General features: G+C 40.3%; 1 protein-coding gene across 9 annotated transcripts in view; it reads right to left on the minus strand.

The window, feature by feature from the left end:
- ST18 (ST18 C2H2C-type zinc finger transcription factor) overlaps positions 1-22,830 on the minus strand; it is a 255,635-nt gene that overhangs the window by 20,172 nt on the left and 212,633 nt on the right. For all 9 annotated transcript variants that reach the window (XM_019428928.2, XM_019428929.2, XM_019428931.2 and 6 more), the window contains 4 exons: positions 17,896-18,141; positions 11,932-12,047; positions 3,293-3,355; positions 2,345-2,413 (listed from right to left, as the gene is read on the minus strand). In XM_019428928.2, coding sequence (XP_019284473.1) covers positions 2,345-2,413; positions 3,293-3,355; positions 11,932-12,047; positions 17,896-18,141 — 494 coding nt within the window. The remainder of the gene's footprint in view (positions 1-2,344; positions 2,414-3,292; positions 3,356-11,931; positions 12,048-17,895; positions 18,142-22,830) is intronic.

The following is a 22,830-nucleotide window of genomic DNA, read 5'->3' on the forward strand; positions in this document are numbered from 1 at the left end:
TTTTGGAAAATCTACCAATAGCTATTATCGACAATCAACCACTAAATTTGGAATGAGAAGGGGAAAAAGAGGAAGGGGAATCCAATTCTACTTGGAGTGCTAAGTAGGAATAGGTTTCAAAACATACTTGAAAGTAAAAATTGATACAACTTCTCACCGATCATTACCCTTCTAAAAAATCCCCGATACTAATGAAAACACAGTGGCCAATATAAGATGTTTGCTTTTCTGAAGGTTGCTGTACACATTATCATTGTTAGTGTTCTACTTGTATGCTCACCCTGGTTCAGATTTCTCCCCAAACAAGAGTTTGAAAATAATAATAATAATAATAATAAGCAACATGAATACCATTCCTTTTCTTAAACTCTAACCCACTGAACTTTCATGAAAATACTTTTATATCCAGTCCTGAGGCAGAACATAGAGTGTAAATGCTTTTTTTTCCCAAATGAAATTTAAAATCATCATACATCTCGGCGAGCTAACCAGAGAAACCGCCTTTGTATCTTTAACCGACCTTTGAAAGACAGAGTTTATATTCTACATTGTAGGAGAGGATTGAAAGCTGGTCTTTTTTTTATTAACATTTCTAGGAAAATAGTGGTTTCTTAGCATATTGCAATTACAGAAAAATCAGTGACCTTGTTTTGGAATTCTACTGGAGGATCTAAACAAGAGGTCAATGAAATGTCTCTTTTTCTTTTTTGTATAGAAAAAAACCCCAAAGATGTTAGTTATCAGATGGCTGTACAAAACATGTAAATACTGAATATTGCTATAGAACTTCTCGACCTACATGTTTTCAATATGTTATCAACATTTTTTTTTTCTAGAAATAATGTTCAGAAGAAATACTTAAGAAAACCCACAGTTACAATTAAGGCAGGGAAATGTAGACATTTAGAACAACTGAGCAAGACTGAATAAAAGTACTAAGTAAGATAAGTCTGATTGAGTATTTCTCTCTTTTCACTGGCACTTCTCTCTTTTCAATCTGTTAATTATTTCTCAACCTAACATTCTGACATTTCAGTCTAGAAAAATGGCAATATAGAGAATGATTTCCAGAATCTATACTGACACAATCAATTGGACTTTACATATTGAAAATGAGAAAAGTTGCGTATTTCATAGTTCACTTCACTATTTCTGGTACCAAAATTCCCCAGTTTTATATCTGTTTAATATCACCTCTTATATCATCAATTTGTCTTTTGTAATTTTTAGAGAAAGAATTTTAAACAAGTTAGAGAATGGAAAGACTAACAAAATAAAGAAAATAAAATCTCTACATTTTTACTTGTGATTTAGACATCAAATGTTTATTCTACTATTTATACAAATATTGTTTTATCACTAGACTTAGTAACACTCAGTTTTCTTAAAGTATTATTATTTGCAAATAAGTTTCATGAATTTTGTTTAATGCTATTCCTTATCTTTTCTAAAGTTATGCCCTATTATATTTTTAAATATAATGATGGATTATAACTTCTTATTATTCAGATGGATTATAACTTCTTATTATTCTATATATAATGTAGCAAGATGTGAAAATAAACAAGTGAGAAGTTTGGAATAAAAGAAGAGAAAAGTAGGAAAAAATAAAATCATTAAGTGGGGCGCCTGGGTGGCTCAGTCAGTTAAGCGTCCGACTTCAGCTCAGGTCACGATCTCACGGTCCGTGAGTTCGAGCTCCGCGTCAGGCTCTGGGCTGATGGTTCAGAGCCTGGAGTCTGCTTCCGATTCTGTGTCTCCCTCTCTCTCTGCCCCTCCCCCGTTCATGCTCTGTCTCTCTCTGTCTCAAAAATAAATAAACGTTAAAAAAAAATTAAAAAAAATTTAAAAAAATAAAATCATTAAGTAAAAGATAATAAACATGTGACTTTGAGATCCTGTACACTAGGTTGAAATGAGCTAAAATTGTGCCTAGCTCCCAAAAGTGAAAGACAATCACATGATTCAAAATTCCCATAAGGCAAAATATTATGCTGTTTACTTAAAATTAGATGATGAAAAGGCTTTGCCACACCTTCATAGTTCTGATTTAGTGTATAAATTCTGAAATCAACAGAAAAAAGCATTATGTTTAACTATTACACGGTTACTTTAAAAAATACTATAATATATAAAAAAAAAATCCCCCAAACGAGCAAATTAACTAAATCAAATTAGAGGGAGTTGGTTTTAGTCATTTGAACTTTTTGGTGAAAGAGTGCATTGGTCATACTTTCGTTTAGGCGTGATTTCCTACTTGTTAGTACAGACCCCACGGGTCTTGAACGCGGGGAGTCCTGACTCAGAGGGTGCAGGGCAAGGAAGTCTTGGTTCCAATACTTACTTAAGCTCCTGGGAATTTGCAGCCATGAGGGATTTAAGAGTCTTATCTGCTAAAGGACATCCAGAAACACTAAAGAGGGATGAGAAAAACAAAAGCAAAACACACAACACTGACATGTACAAATCCCACTCAAATGGCATCTTGAGTCTGTGAATAAATGCTAAATTTACTGGGGACCGAACACTGGGAAAAATACAACCAGGTTTGAATCTGGCTTTGCCACCCTGACCAGTCTGGGCTTGTGGGCCCCTCAGTTATTTCCCACAGACTCAGGTTTGCTATCAAATGAAGGGCTTTAACCCAACGAGTCTCTCTGACTCTAGAACTCAGTGATATGATGATTACTGACTTGGAGTTCATTTCCACTGCACAACGAGCTGTGGTGGCTTAAAGGTTGAAACCAATGCCCAAAGGGAAAGCGAATCACATCAACGAAGAGGTAAGTGGAGACACTAAACCCAGCTTTTTTGCCTTGCTTCATCTAACACACTGACCTTTTAATTGCCCAGGGCGGAGGATGCCACATCTGACAAGGTGAATGGTCAACCCAAGTCACTCTACTGTCTTACCTTGGTTTCACTTGAGTCCTAAAGCTAGATAGAACCAAAGCCCTGACATAAACTCTAGCTTTTGGTTTATGATCTGCATAATAGGACCAGAAAAACATTTTTGACCAAAAATCATGATTTCTACACCATATAAATAAAAAGCCAGAAGATTTAACTTCCCTTTATTTCTGAAAAAAAAAAAAAAAAAAAAAAACAACAAAAAAACCACAAAAAACAAAAAACAAAAAAACAAACAAAAAACAAAAAAACCCAAAATGCCCCCAACCGCAATGAACTCACTCTTCAATTCGGGATCCAGATACTGCCTTTCTAGAATGGGTGACAATAAGGATTTACAAAGTATTTACATTAGAATAAGATGTTGTAGGCTATCAGGTACCTGCGATGGGACGCATAGTTCCCTGTGACATGGCCACTTCCGTCACATCCTGGCGTTGGACAGCTGAGTCAAAAAATATATACATAAAGTCAAGCACTTTTCACAGATTCATTTGCTGTGTCTGTAGGTTATGACGTATCGTCTCTTTTCAAGATCGGTTAGCACAGTACAGGACACGCAGGGGCTAGCGAACTAAGGATTTATGTCCTACAGGAACCAGGAGACTAGCAAGAGAAGACTGGCCAGATCTGAAGGTATTCGTTTTCTTTTCTTTTTCTTTTTTTCTAAACTAGGGGAGTCTGGGTAGCTCAGTTGGTTGAGTGTCAGACCCTTTAAAAAAAATTTTTTTTTAACCTTGATCAATTCTTGATAGAAAGAGAGACAGAGCATGAGTGGGGGAGGGGCAGAGAGAGAGGGAGACACAGAGGGAGACACAGCGGGCTCCAGGCTCCGAGCTGTCAGCACAGAGCCTGACGAGGGGCTTGAACCATGAACTGTGAGATCATGACCTGAGCCCAAGTCAGATGCTTAACCGACTGAGCCACCCAGGTGCCCCTGAAGGTATTCGTTTTCAATATCACATTAGTTCTCTGACTCAAATCATGTAGGAAGGCGATGCGCAAATATATGCCCTCATGATGTTATGAGTCAACAACCAATGATGTCTGATTTCTTTGAAAATACAAATGTCATAAACCCGTGCTTTATGACGAGAATGGCTCTTGGGAATACTGGCACCAAGTACATACCAGATTTTAGAAAGGAATTTTTGTGAGTTTTTAAGGGAAGGGCATCAGAGTAACTTCATATACATTTTTAAAAACTGACTGAAAAAGAAAATCTTTGAACACACTACCTATCTCTGGAAAGGTAAGCTGACATTTTAGATGGGAAAGTTGCTGACGATACAGAAGCAGATAAGAAACTTAGTTATTAAAGCTTGGGATCAGTTTCGTCTAAAGCTTAAAACCAACATAGACAATTGCTAATTAACAACCAAAGCAGTAGGCTCTCCAGGCTACCTGCCAAAGCCTCGAGTCGGTACTGGTGCACTCCATTTTATCTCAGAAGCTGGTCACATTCTGCACATCTTATGTGTTTTAAAAATAACGTAAGGGGATTTGTTTCTGTAGTTAATAGATTCCTTGGTTTCTCAGTCATTTATTTTCCTCTGATGCTGCTCAAAAGTCACTCATTTGGAGTAAGCAGATTGACCCCAGCCTACTCAGTGCTATTTGTGGCCATGTTAATCAGAGGAAAAATCAGTTACATCATTCAGGCTTCTGGTTTTCTCTGACACGCTGCCTAACGTGAAGGCTTACCCGTATGTGTAGAATACAGAGTTTACCTCTTTGAAGGGACATTTAGAGACAAATTGCCAACATCTAAGGCTTTTTGAAATACCACCTTTTAAGTTTCTTTTTGTTTGTGTTTTTCCCCTGTGAGCTACTTTCTAATCAATTTCAGGTAATCTAAAGAGACTGTAAGACTTAGAACATTTCCATCTCTCAGGGAGATGTTTGATTTTTAGGGCTTGATCTAAGCTGAATTGCCTAGCTCTTCCCCCATCACTTTCCCTAGATGGGTTCTCAGAAAGGAAAATGCAAAAGCTATAGATGTATGTAAACAAAAAAAGAAAAAAAAAAAAAGAACAACGATCAACATTTGAGCTGAGTGATCTTGCAAGTGCCGTTCACCCACTAAAGGAAGAAACAATCTCTTTTGAACACTAAAGCAACTGGAATATTCAGAGCGTGAGAGATGTGTTTAATTGCCTGGGAATCCTTGCTTTAGAAATGCATGGCCACCTAGTGTGCAAAAACAGCATTGTATGCGCTTTATTTTATTATTTCATTTCATTTCTATTTTTAAATGACTCCTGTTAATACTGCCAGGAGAGGCAAGGAAGTGCCAGTGATTTTTAAATCAATCAGCTAAAACTATTTAGGAGGTAAAATAATAAAGCTAATTAATTAATTTAATTAGCTGCTAATTACTTTTTCTAAGTTTGGTGGTATAAAGAGGTCGAAGAATAAAGAAAGGATTGGAGATGTCGGTGTTGTGGGAAAAGCTTTTGTTTCAGATTCTGATAGCTGGCTTAAATTACAAATCTTCAGGGGCGCCCGGGCAGCTCAGTCGGTTAAGCGTCCGACTTCAGCTCAGGTCATGATCTCGCGGTTTGTGGGTTCGAGCCCCGCGTCGGGCTCTGTGCTGACAGCTCGGAGCCTGGAGCCTGCTTCGGATTCTGTGTCTCCCTCTCTCTCTGCTCCTCCCCCGCTTGTGCTCTGTCTCTCAAAAATAAATAAACATTAAAAAATGAAAAACAAAACCAAAACAAAACAAAAACAAGTCTGCAGTGAAAAATCTTACACAATCACATGGGCCTAACTAGTTGGGCAAAATCTTCTGGGAAGGTTTGCAAATGAAAGTATTAACCTTGGAGAAAGGAAACACGCTAGTTCCTTTAGTAAGTGGCCTCAAATTCTAAGACAGTTTATTCTAATCAACATTAAAAACTTCTATTTTGAGGGGCACCTGGGTGGCTCAGTTGGTTAAATATCCAACCCTTGATTTAGATTCAGGTCCTGACCTCTCAGTCGTGAGATAGAGCCCCTCTCAGGTTCCAAGCCCAGCGGGAGTCTGCTCGGATTCTCTCGCTCCCTCTCTTTCTGCCCCTCTGCCACTCTCTTTCTCCCTCTCTTTCAAAAATAAACAAACATTAAAAACAATCCTATTTTGGGGCACATGGATGGCTCAGGCTCAGTCAGTTAAGCCTCTGACTCTTGGTTTTGGCTCAGATAACGATCTCACAGTTCGTGAGTTCGAGCCCCTCATCAGGCTCTGTGCTGACTGTGTGGAGCCTGCTTGGGATTCTCTCTCTCTCTCCCCCCGCCCCCCCCCCCCCCGTTCTTCCCCCACTTGTGCTCACTCTCTCTCTCTCAAAATAAACAAAAAAACTTTAAAAAATCTTGTTCTGCAAACAGTTTCCGGTAAGTAATTAAGGTACATTTATCTGTTAGAAACACAAAGCAAAACATAATTTTTAAAAAGGATGAAACTATAGAGTAGTCAGACTTTAACAAAACCAGTGAACTACTGCAGTTACATGAAGATCAGCGGCACCTCATCTGGAAGATGCGGAAAGAGCCACGAGGTCTCTACAGAGTTAATTTCCCAGGAATTCAAGACTGTATTCCCAAAACTGTTCCCAATGTTTTCAGAGCCTTCCTCTTTCCTGTTTGCTTTGTCCCAGCAAGAAGTGCCCACTACAGGGGCGCCTGGGTGGCTCAGTCAGCTGAGCCTCCAACTTGGGCTCAGGTCATGATCTCGCGGTCTGTGGGTTCGAGCCCCGCGTCGGGCTCTGTGCTGACAGCTCAGAGCCTGGAGCCTGCTTCGGATTCTGTGTCTCCCTCTCTCTCTGTTCCTCCCCCACTTGTGCTCTGTCTCTCTCAAAATAAATAAACTTTAAACAACAATTAAGAAAAATAAGAATAAGTAGTGAATCCGACGTCTGAGAAAGGGCACACGGTCCAGCATGAAGGGAACTCAGCCAGTTCCTCACCGACACCACACGTACTGTGGAACTTCCCACCAACTGTCTTCAGAAACTGGATTTCAAGGGGCGCCTGGGCGGCTCAGTCGCTTAAGCGTCCGACTTCGGCCCAGGTCATGATCTCACAGTTCGTGAGTTCGAGCCCCGCGTGGGGCTCCGTGCTGATGGCTCAGAGCCTGGAGCCTGCTTTGGATTCTGTGTCTCTCTCTCTCTGCCCCTCCCCTGCTCTGTGTCTATCTTTCTCTCTGTCTCTCTCTCAAAAATAAACATTAAAAAAATTAAAATAAAAAACAAGAAGTGCCCATCACAAAATAATCTCACTTCATTTTTCTGTTCAAAATGACAATGCAGGTTAATTATCAATTTTTCACACTACATTTAGTTTGGAATGACTCTTACGTTTTGCAAATATTGATCTTTAAAGGATGAAAATTTGCCATTTTTGAAGGGATTTAAAATAAGATGCAGACACAAAATCCATATGAAGTTTTCTCCCGCGAGGGAGAAAGTATATGGCTGACCCCAGGTCACCTCTGGGAAGAAGCAGTGTTCGGTGACATTGAACCTTTAGTGTGTTTGGTACTACACCCATCACACTGTTCCAGCCACCAGGCTCCAGGTGAACATTAAATTCTTTATGAAATCCATAAAGAATGTAATCTAAGATTACTTAAATATCAGTCACAGGTCAACCCAAGAAACCAATGTTGCCCTAGGAATAATTTCATCGAACACTTCCTATGTGCAAGGTTTGCAACAGCATTTCAGATGTGTTCCCTGCTCCCGATTCATGTTCGTGCAGCTGGGAAAGAAGAGGCAGCATGGTAAATATTATTTACCAATGGCGTGGATGTAGGAGAACACGAAATCAATGAAAGAAGAACTCCCCTGCCCCCCTGCCCTCCTGCCCCCCTGGTCTAGTGGGGGAGGCAGACAACAGAGAATACAGGCGAGCAAGATGTATGAGTGTGTTAAATACTGAGGGACCACAGGAGATCTGGGAAAGAGGATGGGAGCATGAGGGCTGGGGGTGGGGGGCAGCTACAGTAGCCAGGAAGACCCGTCAGGGCAGTGACATCTGAGAGAAGAGTCGAGGGAGATCCCTGCAGAAGTCCGTGGTGTGGCGGATGGAATGGCAATAGTGAGGCCGTGAAGCCTTAGGGGAAAAGCAGAAGGGGTGGCTGGTGGAGAGGGAGGGGCAGAGTCCTACCTGGAGGGGACAGCTCATTGCCCACGGGCCCTTGGAAGTGGAGGTGACATAGGCCTGGGAGTCCTTGGAGTAGAGATGGTTCCAACATCATCCTACATCCAAAGGACTGAGTGTAGACAGAGGAGAGAAGAGGTTCCAGGACTGAGCTCTGAGACATTCTGCCTTTGGAAGGCTGTCCAGGAGTCTAAGAAGGGGTCCTAGGTGAGGTGGGAAACTGTCCTGAGGTGTGGTTCCCTAGAAGGTGCTGGAGACAGAGCAGGATGTGATCAGCTCTGCTGAATCCTGCAGCCCCAGCAAGTAGGGTCAAGGGGACCAAGAACTCACACCAGATGGGTCCCCTGGAGAACTTGGGGACGCTTTGGGCGGAACGGTGAAGGCACAAGCCTGTCTGAGAGAAATTCAGGGGAGAAACTGAGTCACGCAGTAGAGGCAGCTTTCTTGAAGAGACGGGGGCTGAGGTGAAAAGCGGGTCAGGAGAGGGCTTTTAAGTTTTCTTACTAGAAAAATTTAAACATACTTTTATGCTGAGGGATTCAGAAGAGAAGGAACAGATGCTGGTGCCTAAGTGAAAGGGTTACTTTTTGCTAGAAAGTCTCATTGATCGGCAGCTTTAAATATATTTGTGTAAGAATGCGCTTTAATATTTCACCACGTACAGAGAGAATATTTTCTTGCATTTCACTCCCTCACTCACGTTAAACACAACCCAGCCAGGACTATCCCGCCTGCTGGGGATATAAATGTAGAAAACCAGCGGCTCCTGCCTTGTCTTTGCCTGAAACCCCCTTCGCCTCTTCCCTTCCTCACTTACCGTCTATCCTGGTATCTCTACTCCCCTGCCCGACAACTCGGGAGAAGGAACTTAGCGGCGCCTCCGGTCTGACAGGCCCAGGTCAACTCATGTCCGTAAGGAATTTGTGTGAATCGCGCCCTCAGTTCTGACGACACACGGTCGCCCGTCTCCAAGGCTGGCCGAATGAGGCTGTGAGAGCCGGGCGAGGTGCACAATCTTAGTTTTTGTCACTGCACTGATGCGGTGGCTGTCCCTGCGCCGTCCCTGTGCACAAACTTCTCTGAATTTCTCCACCTCGGGCTCCCTTCTCTGCCTCCGTGACTTTGTAAGACCCATTTTCCCAAGGTTTGTTCAGCATTTTCTTAACCTCTTTGCACTTAGGGTGCAAGCCAATAACACCCAATGCCCAGTTTGGCATTGTGTTAGCTTTTTGCTCCCATGGCAATCATTCGCCACGGTCACCCTCCCGAACCTCTCAACGGCCTCATTTCTGCATTCTCTGTGGGCTTCTGTTTTCACACTGCTCAGGTGTGTTCCTCAAGTTCTGTAATGAGCACTCTGTCCCTTTCTTTCTAGACTTTCTCTAGCATCATCTCCCAGGGGCCACTGCCTCATGATCTCACGTCTGAATCTCTACATCGGTGTCTTAGATGACCTTCCTGACACAGTCCCCGAGGGCCTCCAGCCTCACGATAATTCTGCGCACTGTTCCCCCTGAGGTATACACCCTTAGCTCACCTCTCTGTCTAAAGCCCACGGCTTGCTAGTGCAAACCTGCAGCCAGGCCCTCTCCTCTCTGCTTGGCTCCATTCTCACTCTCTCTCCAGGTCCAGCTGGCCCTCAGGGCTCAGCTCAGGGCCTCTGCCCGCCCCCGAAGCTGGTCCCGGCTCCCAGCCTCTACCGCAGTCTTAGCTGGTGCTTACTGCCGTCGGGCGCCCTGGTCTTTAAACTCTTCTGAGTCACAGAACCCTTTTCTCAAAGGGGTGATGGAAACCGTTACCTCCCCTACCCAAGAAATCATTTACATGAAATGCCGTCGGGTTCACACACTCCCTGAAGCACTGTCTTGGATCTTCTGGGGTCAGTAGGGTCAGATTAAGAACCTCTGACCAAAACATGAACATTTCTTCAACTCATTCAACCAACCCAGAAGTAACATTCTCGATCCCTACACCCCGTTCGTTTCCTTGGAGGCACTTTCTGGAAGGGCAGAGTTTGTCTGCTCCTATATTCCCAGCATCTATATGTGCCTACTAACACAGGGTAGGCATGCGAAAAATTGTTACTGAAGGGGCGCCTGGGTGGCTCAGTCGGTTGAGCGTCCGACTTCAGCTCAGGTCACGATCTCACCGCTCATGAGTTCAAGCCCCGTGTCGGGCTCTGTGCCGACAGCTCAGAGCCTGGAGCCTGCTTTGGATTCTGGGTCTCCCTCTCTCTCTGCCCCTTCCCCGCTCATGCTCTGTCTCTCTCTCTCAAAAATAAACATTAAAAATTTTTTTAAAAATTATTACTGAATAAATTAACAATTGTTCCACTGCCATAGAGAGAATAGCTAGACCCAAATAGTCCTAAAAAGATGTGACTTCTTAAGAATGGATTCTGGATCTGGGGCACCCGGGGGGCTCAGGTGGTTAATCATCCAACTCTTGATTTGGCTCAGGTCATGATCTCGTAGTTTGTGGGATTGAGCTCCGTGTCGGGCTCCACGCTAACAGTGCAGAGGCTGCTTGGGATTCTCTATCTCCTCTCTCTCTGCCTTTCCCTTGCTTGTGCTCTCTCTCTCAGAATAAATAAATAAACTTAAAAATAATGAAAATAATAGAAAATAAAGAAGAATGGATTCTGGGTCTTTCACTCCATCATCACCACTGACTGCAGAGCATCACTACACTCATCACGGTGAAAATGGTAATTGATTTCTAACAGAATCCCCAAATTAAATGTAAAAATTCCTCTTCAAAAAGAAAAAGCTGGACTCTGCTTTGTTTTTGTTTTGTTTTGTTTTTAATTTTAGAGACAGCATAAGCAGGGCAAAGGGACAGAAGGAGAGACAGAGACAGACAATCTTAAGCAGGCTCCACACTCAGCATGAAACGTGACTTAGGGCTTGATCCCATGATCCTGGAATCATGACCTGAGCCAAAATCGAGAGTCAACCGACTAAGCCACCCAGGCACCCCGGTCTCTGCCTCCCAGGAAAATCTGTGAGTCTGCGAAGGAGGTTAGACCGATGGGTAGTAAGTTTTTCGTATCATCTGTGTGATAACAGTACTGTTAATTATGTTATGGAAAGGAACATTAATTTACTGACAGGTACTTAATATTTATTGTAAAATCAAAAAGAAAATGGCTGCTGCCTGTATTTCAAACACAGGTGTAATATTTTAAAATTTTCAATGTAATAATTGTTTAAATTCTCATTAAATGTGATTAATTTATCAAAAAAAATTTCAATAGGAACATGAATTAATGTACTTCCCCATTAAAAAAAATATTTATGCCTTTAGTGGACAAAATGCAATAATCTTACATAGAATACTGTGAGCTAGTCTATGCCGCAGGTAGTAATAATGATCACAAAATGAGAACATTCTACCCGCTAGGCATTTTATATATTCTTATAGATTATTTCATTAGATTTTCACAATTTCATGAGATGACTATTGATATCCCTGTTTTACATTTAAGAAACTGGAGGTTCAAATGAGTTAAAAAACTTTGTCTACGGCCATGAGACTAGCAACTGGTACTACAAAGACACAATAGAACAAAGCACAACGAAAGATTTTGATGAGCCAAACAGAACAAAAAATGTAAACATTTCTAATTGGTTTACATTGGTTTTGTGTTTTTAAATCATTTCTTAGCATGAAGTCTCGTCACATACACTTTGATTTTTGTAATTCTCTTAGTTCTAAGCAGAAATTTCGGTACATATCGAACACTTAACTATCGACTGGTTGAAATTGTCCTAAAACATTCCGAAAATCAGCTATACAAATCAGGATGTGATTCCTCAAAGTTATGAACTTGAGTCTCCTAGTTCTAGAATCTCGCAGAATATGCCGTTGAAGATGACTTACGTAATGAGCTCTTTTTTGAGGTCTCTCGCGTGGAGCTTGGGTTTAGGACTTGGTATGGAGGCCTCTCCAGGAAACTTTTTTTCCTCTAAATTTTCTAGAGAGCTCGCAGGGTCTTTCTGGAAAAAATAAATTAAAAAAAAAATACAGAAGCACAGAAGGCATTAGGGAACCTGAAAAGACAACTGTATATGGAGTCATTAGGGTAGAATTTGAGTTTTAGCTTAATGACTTAGCTGAAGTTCCTCATTGGATTTGTACTCAAAATTGATGAGCTAATAAAGTATAATGATATCCTGATTAGGATGGACCTCTATCCTTGGTGAAGAAAGGAAAATTATAATTCATGAGGACATTTTGGCAAATATAACTACAGAGGCATTTCTTGAGCTATATAGTGAATATGTTTCTGATTTTATTGCATAATGAATGTTTCCTGGAGAATGTAGAAATAGTTCTTTACGTACACAGCAGTCATTGGTAAAACAAAAGAAATATTGCAAAAGTGAACCACAAATTTTTAAATGAAAAAGAATAAGTAAATTAACATTTAAATTGTTTAAAGATGTAATAACTGGTCCACAATATGTAGGCATTTGGTTTGATCTTTCTGGATAATTGCTTTTATTCTCACATCATTTCCTATTTTCTTAAGTTACCTCTTTTGCTTAGTATCTTGTAATGCTTTTACTCATTGGATGGAATTTCTTGCTGGCTTACCCCTCATTTTTGTGGCCTTCTTTTAAGCTTAAAACTGATCTTGATTTCATAAGGAAAATTTATTAATCCTTTCAAATAATTTATAGACCGTCTGATATATTATCTTACAGAAAACTAATGATGGTTTTCCTCAATTACATAATTAGCTTACATTCATCCTTAAGCTTATATCCAGTAAATATAATGCTTCCTGGATTTAATATTAAAATCAGATTAACTAATATGGAAAACTATTCTAATTCTCAAAAGTACTGACCTGTTGAAAATGAGAAAACTATTCTGAATTATTCAAGGTAAATCTCATTTAAGTCAAATGGATATAAAAATGTGATGGCAAAATATAATATATATAATAAAACGTATATAATATATTTTAATAATTCTGAGTCTACACTCAAAATCAGTGGGAAAACAAAATCCCTGGGTTTTTTCCCAACCAAGGAAAAATTCAAACCTTGAGCTCAGTCATAAAGGCACGTGTAATCATCTTCATTAATTACTTGGATAACAATTCGGCTGTTTTCCACAAAACCACACAGCGGTAAATACATTGGTAAACCATCTCAAGTTACACCATCCACAGACCAAATTAATAAAACCTGGTTTGGTCCAACTTCTTTCTGTATATTCTTTATAGTGCTAAGTATTCCATTTTATTTAATGGATATATGTTTGAAAATAGTAGGAGATCATAATGCACTGTTTAAAAATAAAGAGAAATGGGTGCCTGGTAGTAGCTGCCTTGTAAGATACAAAAAGAAATGCCACTTTGACGCTCCTTCCATGGAATCTACAGCAAAATAGACGGATGGTGCTTATCTTTTTCAAGCTTTACAGTGTAAATGCCTAACATGAAACAACTCCTAATTATAAGACCTTAAACCTGACAATACCACCATTTGGGGCTATCTGGAATCCACCCGGGGAGTGTTTTCTGCTATAATTTATAAATGTCTTGGCTTTTTGAAAGTAGACACAAATGCTGAATCCAATATTGTCTCAGTGTGAAACAGCCTTTGTTTTTCTGTTTAGGTGCTGAATTTTTTTTAAAAATGGCATAAAATGAAAAAGAGCCTTTTATTATTTTCTTCATGATAAAATTAAGAACAAAGTATTCCTAAAGGCGTGTACATTTATAGATGAACATAAAAACATATAAAGTTTATAAGCTATTGTTGAACTGCGGAATCTATACATTATGAGAGGCAAGAGAATAAGGGATTTTGAAAGAAATGATCACTTATGAAAATTTATGCTATTATTGTGACTAAAATGTATATAAACATAATGCTTGCAGAATGTATGGCATTCAATTTGGAATAGGAACATGTGGTAACGTTTTAATAGGATAATTTTATTGGATATGACCTTTTAAATATTTCGCAGCTCCTTAGAAAAACTATGGACTCTTATGCACGCAATTACATTATGAAATAACTGTCTTTTTCCCTTTTCTTCACTCAGCATCCTACCCCTAGAAACCTACAGAGAGCATATACACAGACGACCATCACTGAAAGAATTCCTAATTTTGTTGCACAAGCATTTTATACTAGAAAAAATTTTAAACAGCACCCAGTAAAAAATAAGTCAATATCATTTGGAAGAATTTTTTTCAAAATTTCAACTATAATTTTAAAAATAATAATTTTATCCTCTGGACATGTAAGAGAGAATGTGGTATATATGCATTGCATTTAGAAAGTATACGGGTGCAATGAAATTCCTTTAATGTACAGATGGAAGTTTATATTGATTTCAGTAAAGGCCAGAACATAATGGTAACATGAATAACAGATAATAGCATCTGGCACTTTTAACATTTTAAGCCCTGAAATCTTTGGAGAACTGACAGTTGAATGCAACTGACAGCCCTAGTTATTTCTCCGCACTTTCCTTTCGAGATATTTTGAGTTTTTTCCAGATTCAGGATTTTTTTTTTTGCAGGGGGCATCTGGACAGGCTATTTCACTGAGAGAGACAGACAATATTTTCTGAAAATTACCACCAAAATTAAGCAACTGTTGTGCATATGAACTAGATAACAATGAATTAGAAATAATCGCTCTGTTTCTGGTTGTGTGTGCGTGTACGTGTGTGAGTGTCCTGTGTGGCAGGGCGCGGGGAGGCGGTGGAGGTGGGAACGGGCAGGACGGGGGTGTCAGAGCGGAACCGACCACCCTTCACAGCTTATGTATGGCCTGGGCGGAGCACAGCATCCCACTGGGCTCACTGGAAAAGTGTGGTCATGTCCTGTAGATCAGGGTCAAGGGGGGCTTGGTCCACTGTTGCCTTGGCCACACCTCGCCAAGTACCGTTTCTTCATTGTTCTCTTCTTCCCTTTCCTTTCTAATTTCTCAATATTTCCCGGCTGTCACCATTACTTGATGTGGTTTTTAATCTTTTCCTTCTCTTTATTTTCACCCTTCTCCTCTTTCTTCATTTTAGGAAATCCTAGGCCCATTTCTTAATTTCTGTATGACCACGGACCAACAACTTTACCTCCTCGAGTCTCAATTTTCTCCTCCAAAAACTCTGACCATAATCCTGCTTTTCAGGATTGTTAGGGTGATAAGACACTGTGTCTAAAGATCCCTTATCTTTATCCTTACGGTGTCCCTCTGCTATTTCCGCAACGAGGACAATGAATACAATCTATTTTTTCAAAATAGTAACTATCAAGTATCACAGTTTTCATTTACAAGATTCAGAACAGGGAGAAAAACATTGTCTATTTGTAGATTACCTTGGTGCAGAAGGAGGCACAAAGAACGAGGGCTGAGAAATTGTCTTAGGGAGTCACAGTGCTTTAGAAACACTTGTGTGTGTGTGTGTGTGTGTGTGTGTCCCCATCAGGTATAGTTTCCCCAAGCAATGAATTGCTCATAGTCAAATAACTGTAACAATAAATATTAAGCTTAAAAAATGTTGTCAACTCAAACCTAGGGCAAGCACTTTGACCTCGAGAACTCACTTAGCATCTTCAATGTCCTCTTTTGTTATTCTTAGTGACACTGAATTTCCACACAGCTTCTGGATTCCAGATTTCAGAATGCTTAGGTTGTAAACAGTAGCAGTAAAAGTCTCTACTGTCAGACCTGAACTAAGTTAGCCTTTCTGAAAAGAGCAGAAATCTAATCGAAACAAATCCGTTTTCTCCACGATTTTGCTGGGAAACAAAACACTGTCACAGATATGTAAGCATTAGATAAGAACATACTCTAGTTGAATCTCCAGGGTGAATCCAGATTGTTTTTTGGAATTACGTAGATAAATGAGATTGGAAATAAAGATAAAATATTTATTATGAGACCTCATTTTCTGGCTGATAAGACATATAGCCAAGGAGGATTCCTCAGGCACTTACTAGACCCCCAAATGGGAGGTGTGTCTCAGAATGTGAATGCAATATTGTTGCTGATGCCAAAAATTATAACCAAGATCAAACAATACAAGAGACCCTAAAGGAAAACAAGAACCCACTTGACATAAATTTTCTTCATTACTACTCAAGACTGAATCAGTATGTCTGACACTGGAGGGAAGATTTCTGGTGACTGTTGACCATGGTCCATTTATAGCACAGTCACAAGGGTGGGGACAGAAAGTCTACATCCCACCCTGCACATGACATGGAGATACTCCCAAACAAGGTGGGTGTTGTCCTCATGGGATCCATCCAAGAATACGGCACAGTTATGCTTACTTTGTAAATATCATACTTCATGTGACATAAGACTTTTTACCAAACCCTCAACAATAGATCTTCTGACTAGGATTCGGCTTCCTTTTGGTGGTGTAGAGTGGGATGAGCCGTGGTCTTCTCAGCTCTTGGACTAGCTGGTGATTGAGCAGTTTGGGTGGGTAGGCCCGTTCTCTACAGCTGGCTACTACAGAGGGGGACTGAATCAACAATCTTGAAAGGAAAGAAAGAAGGAAGAAGGGAGGGAAGAGGGAAGGAAGGGATGAAGGAAGGAAAGAGGGAAGGAACGAAGGGAGGAAAGAAGGAAAGAAAAAAGGAAGAAGGGAGGGAGGAAGGAAGAAGGGAGGGAGGAAGGAAGAAGGGAGGGAGGAAAGAAGGAAGGGATAAATGAAGGAAAGAAAGAAGGAAGAAGGAAGGGAAGGAAGAAAGAAGGAAGGAAAGAAAAAAGGAAGAAGGGAGGGGGGAAGGAAGGGATAAAGGAAGAAAAGAAAGAAGGAAGGAGGGAGGGAGGAAGAAAGAAAGAAGGAAGAAGGGAGGGAAGAAGGAAGAAAGGAAGGAGAATTGCAGAAACAACCCAATCTTGTGATCACTATGTCACATTTATGCTTCTTTACGTCAACTTAAGGTCTCCGATGTTAAAAATCAAATTAGTATTTCCCCCAAAAGTTTCTTAACTTCAAAAAGCTCAAAAAGGTGATGGACACGTCCAAAGGCAGTAGCTATTTTAGTTCTTTGAACGTATCAACCAGCAAGTATCAACAAGTTTCCTGACAGCAAAGCAAAATGAACCACTCCTGTAACAGGGTCCCATTTGTAATGATATAGTCTAAACAGTGGAGGTTTCTGGCCATGAATTCTTTTGAATGACTCTAAGTCAGGACTAATCAGACTAAGCCAGGTGGCTCAAACTATGGAGATGAAGGCTTGATGAATCCTGCACAGTGACAACATCTGGCTTTCACCAGTGAAACCACTCCAAAGAGAACCAAATACACAGATGCATCTCCTTGACTTTGGGATTGATACAATCTAGACGCCCAGCGTTCATGATCCACATACCTCAGCCAATGGCTCTATATGTAGATATCCTAATAGTTCCTTCATGAAACCAAGGGAATGAATCTGACACTTATCCCTGGTTCTTACTTATCCCTGATTTGACTTCATCTTCTACCCTCTGGTTCAGAAAGAACGAGTACGTTGGCATTTCAGTGCTGGGTTATATATGGCACCTTACAGGCCTCTGTATTCTGAAGGGATGAATAATATAATCTCTCATTCAGTGCACACAATTGCAGCCCAAATGGGGATACGATGTACCATGGCGACGTCATTTTAGGTAAGTGACAGGAAAAGTTGGATACATTTCTCAATTTCTGATGAAATCTTAAGATCACCACTTTACCAAAGTCTGAAACAAGGTACAGAATTATGTATTGTCTACACAGGAATACGAAAAATAATTCAGGAGGAAAAAGAAAGCTAAGAATACTGTCCAATCATGCTGCGTCTTAAACTTAGTGATTGACATATTGAAACAATACCTCTTTCTCCTCCTCTGTCTTCCCGTGAGTTTTGCTATAGTTGATAGGAGTGTCCCAGCCCTCTTGATCACAGAGAGCCTGATAGAAGGCTGCATTGACCAAAATGCTGCTTGTTTTGAATGGGGAAGAGGAAGGAGTTGGAATAGAAGTGTTAGAGGAAGTTAGGGGTGCAGCTTTGTCCAGGATTCGATTTTTTTTCAGGCTTAAGTCCAATGTGCCATTTTCATCCACTTCTATCTCGGCTCCCTGGTATACAATAGGAAACAGAAAAACATTTAAGCAGTTTGCAGTTACAGCTAGCCATGTGGGGCTTTTAAGGGATCATTTTAAATGCAAGCTTTTATGTAAGTATATCTGATTTAAAATCTAGCTTTCTGATTTGCTTTGGTTAATGTTCAATTCTTAGGCAGACTTTTAAGAGCAGTGCCATTAGCGAGCTTCGTGTTTCTGGGTTTAAACAAAGTAGAGCCTAATATAAATAAGATGTTCCAAACGCTAAATGTATTGGCTAACCCTGTTTTATGTATTTTTTTGAAGTTTAGCTTTAAATCTCCTTTCCTGGCTTGCAGAATTATCACTCTCAATTCATCATTTATAGCATTAACACTTGAGTTTATAAAAAGGCACAGCACTCCTTCCCAGATCGCCCCCCCATCACAGTATTAACCTAACACAAATAAATGCAAAAATAACCAGCTGCAAGAGAATTTTTATTGAAATATTAGATTCATAGGAACGTGACCTTTTACCCTGGGTGACTTAAACCAGAGAAGCTTTGTTACGTTGTGGGGGCGGGGGTGGGAGGCCAGATAGGGCAAACGGTTATTGACTGGGGGGGGAAGGGGGGGCGGTAGGTAGCAGTTGCCATCGGGACTGCTTGGGAGTAAATTATACAGTGAAACTGCACAATAAAGATGATTATTTTCCAGATACTTAGTATGAAACTAAAACTCACGATACCTCACAGCCTTTCTCCTTGGGATACCTCTGGCTATGTTTTCGTTGTTGTTGTTTTTAAGGGTCAAGGCCCAACAACTGCTCAGGGGCTCCGGATCGTCCAAATGATGCATTCCTAAGGACGGCCTCTGTGCTCTCGTCAACTGTGGTCACTGCCATCCAGTAACTCAGAACGCGGGACAGCGTGCTGGGCTCTTTCCTAACTGGGCCAGATAAATACCTCTCGGGTATTTTCACTATCATCTACCAATTCACAATTCAATCTTGGACAATGTCTCCGCTTTTTTTTTTCCTTTTGGCTGGCAAAGCAGGAGGTCTCTTTGAATACGTTAGCAAGATCCCCAACACATATGGTAGCCAGTTACTTCCCGGGGGATTTATTTTAACTCCCCATTTACACTCTGCCTCCCCCGCCCCCCAACAGTTGCCACTGAAGGGTGGGCCAAGGTAGCCGCCTCCAAAGGCTCGCTGCTTGCACCTGACCAGAAAATAAAACCCCTCTTCTGTTCGCTTGTTTCACCTGCAAAGTTCCTATTTTCAACCTCTCAGCCCATGAGGTAGATATGCTTTATTAAATTTGCGGGAGGTAAATATACTTCTAATATGTTTGTGCTAAGATGCTTTGGCTGTATCTTTCTGTCCTTTTTAGTAAATAGTTTAATCTCCTGTGATAGTTTTAAGCCCTGAATTTGACAGTGCAGCTTATCCGGGATAATAACTTAGTAACCACAACATCTTATGCCATCTGTATAATATCAAATACGTTTTTATACCAGCATTAATAAACCTTAGTTACAAAAATCCAAGATATTAACCATATCCGTGCCACGTGCTTTCTCCGGGATCTAACAATGTATTCTGCCGTGAGCCCATCGAAATAATTCTTGGCATCATAGCTGATATGTAACTATAGCAATGAAACGGAGCTATAGTAATCAAGTTTAATGGCCAATGTGAAGTAAAATGCTAAATATTGTAGTTGCTGACATTTTTCATTAAAAAAATAAAAAACTTGGGTTAAGACTGCACAACCAACATTCACATAAAATTCCAGACCTCTGTGACAGATGGCTTAGGAAAAAGAAGCCATGTGACTGGGCTGCAGAGTTTTATAGTGCAAAACCCATAAATAGTGCAGATTCGATCTCCCTGAAAAAAATATCAACTATTCCAAGACAACACTGATATATATATTTTAGTTTTTACAGAAGAAAATCCAAATAGTAAATAAAAAATTAGAGATTCTCAGAGTTGTTATGATTCCACATCTTGAGTAATAATGAGCTGACTGGGGGGAAAAAATCACTCCTAATGTTTAAAAGAGGCACTCTTGTACATCCCGCGCCCCAGCCGGCTGCTCTGAGCACCTGACTTGACAGGGAGAAAGCACGTTTGGGTAGCAGGGTACAGATGGGCTTTAAGTGAGCGCACAGATGCATTCAACAATTACACACAGTACCAGAGAAGGGTCCCTTTCTGCCCATAGATGGGTGGATCACACGTTTACTGCATGGATTTTTATTCACAGCCGTATCAACAGACATCACTTCTGTCTGTGCCTGAACCTCCAAAAGGAAGCGCAAAAAGGAGGGGGTGGTGGGCGAGGCCGCGATGTGGACCCCCACCGCCACCTTCTCATATTCTGATTTCTCAAAGTGCCATTCCAGACCCTTAGTTTGATCATATCAATTTAAATGTAAAGGTTTTTTTGAGGGTAGACGTAGGTCTAATACTATCCATGCACTCTCCAACTTAGGAGCGACACCAAGGACCATCACTTTCGGCCACGTTTGAGGTACAGGTGCCACGTAGGATGTATTTATTAATTACAATATTGAGAATCCATATTTGGGAAAAGAAGATTGAAAAAATACTGTTCCTGCCTTCCAGAAGGGTGTGTTATGCATAGAGGAGATTGTCAGGAAAGGTAATTTAATAAATATAAGTTATTATTCAACTGAAAGTTGAAATAATTATTCGTTAAAATCCTTATTGGTATTATAAAATAAGAGGTGATTCGGATGTCCACCAACAGCGAAATGATTAATGAAATTATGCTACATCTATTTAATGGCACATTATGCAACCAGTAAAATGATATTGATGAGGCTTCTGTTGCAATCAGGAAAAGATGTCTATCACGGAAAGCAGGAAACAACCCCGAATCCCTATTATGCTTACAACCAGGGGGAAAGGGTAGACATTTGTTTTCTGAAGAACAAAAGGGAAAACACAGAAATTACTGTGCTTGGATTTAGAAGGTTGTCTTAAAGCAAGCCTCCAATATTATCCAGGCAAATGGCAGTGTTATATTGTTTTAATAATGAAAAAGGATACATTCAAAGATGGCGATGAAGTAAAAGCAAAAAGAGAGCTTTATCTTAAGTGTTCTGACTGTGAAAATTATTAACTCTCAAAACACAGATATAACAAGACAGCATTGTTTTCCTTATTCGACAAGGTTTCCATGAACACAGGATAGGCCGTCTTTCCCTTTTTGACTTGGCTAACAGGAGTGCAGACATTAAGCGTCCCTCTGCTTAGGCTGCTGCCGCGATTAGCCCCCAACTTTCACCTTCTGGCTCATGTTCCTCCACTTTTACTGCCAGGTGCAGTAAAAGGAGAGGATCTTTTCTGTATTGAAAGCTATCTGATGTTGTCAAAGCAGGTAGGGTATTAATAATAAAAAATATATATATAGCATATATTACTCTATAGTACCTGAGCATCAAAACTATTAAGTTCAGAGTATTAGCTTATGAAGTGTGCTCACTATAAATAGAATGACAGAATTCAGGGAAGAAATCAGTGTCTGACATAAGGTATGAAATTAAAATAAAATTTCTAACCATTTCCCGAAAGCCATTGTCTGAGACTCGGAACCAAAGTCAGTGAAGATTCTTAAGTTGGACAACAGTCTACATAACACATAATAAGATAATGATAATGATAATGATAATGATAATGATAATGATAATGATAAGATAATGATAAGAACTTTAAGAGCGTAAGAAATTGGACAGGTATGAATTAAAATTTTAGTTCCAATTAATAAGAGAAAATTATTTAATGTCTCTATGCTACTATTTCTTCATCTGCTAAGTGGGATGATATCTTCTTTACAGAGTTTCTAGAAGGATTAAAAAGAATTAACACAGTCAGGGCGCCTGGGTGGCTCAGTCGGTTAAGCGCCCGACTTCACCTCAGGTCATGATCTCATGGTTCGTGAGTTCGAGCCCCGCGTGGGGCTCTGCGCTGACAGCTCAAAGCCTGGGACCTGCTTCAGAGGTTGTGTCTCCCTCTCTCTCTGCCCGCTCTCTCTCCCCGCTCACGTTCTGTCTGTCTCTCTCTCAAAAATGAATGTTTATTAAATTTTATTAAATTAAATAAACATGAAATGAATGTTTATTAATGTTTATTAAAAATGAAAAAAAAAGAATTAACATAGGCAAAGTGCTTATTTACAGTGCCTGGCACACAGTAGGTGTTCAATAAATGACAGCTAATAATAATAACAGTTTGACTGGGTTTTCGATGCCGAAAGAGACATCCCACTGCTACTGCACTCAGGGGCAAGGAGAGAATTATTCAATGTAATCACACATATCAGTTGGTTCCTTGTGATCTGTGACCCACGTCTCTTGAAACATTTCACTGAAAATTCGTGATACAATCTGACACGATACTCAAGTTACTGAAAAAGGCTGCTTTTGGATTCTAAGCATCCCAAGAGCCATCAGGCGATTTCCGATACCGGGCAGCAAGAATGGTGAAGTGCTATCATGTTGTTTCTCGGCCTTATTCAAGCACAAAACAGATTTTGAACTTTAAGCGTTTCAACCGAGTGTCAGTTTTTTGTTTTCTTTTAAGGCATACTGTGCATATGCCACTTCGTCTAAACAGGTGGGGAAAACACCAAAACAAACAACAGAATGCTTGGCAAGCAGAAGCGATCGGGATAAAGATAGATCGCGTGCG

Source organism: Panthera pardus, unplaced genomic scaffold (assembly GCF_024362965.1).
Source record: "Panthera pardus isolate Hobbes unplaced genomic scaffold, ASM2436296v1 HiC_scaffold_7, whole genome shotgun sequence".
Lineage (NCBI taxonomy): Eukaryota > Metazoa > Chordata > Mammalia > Carnivora > Felidae > Panthera > Panthera pardus.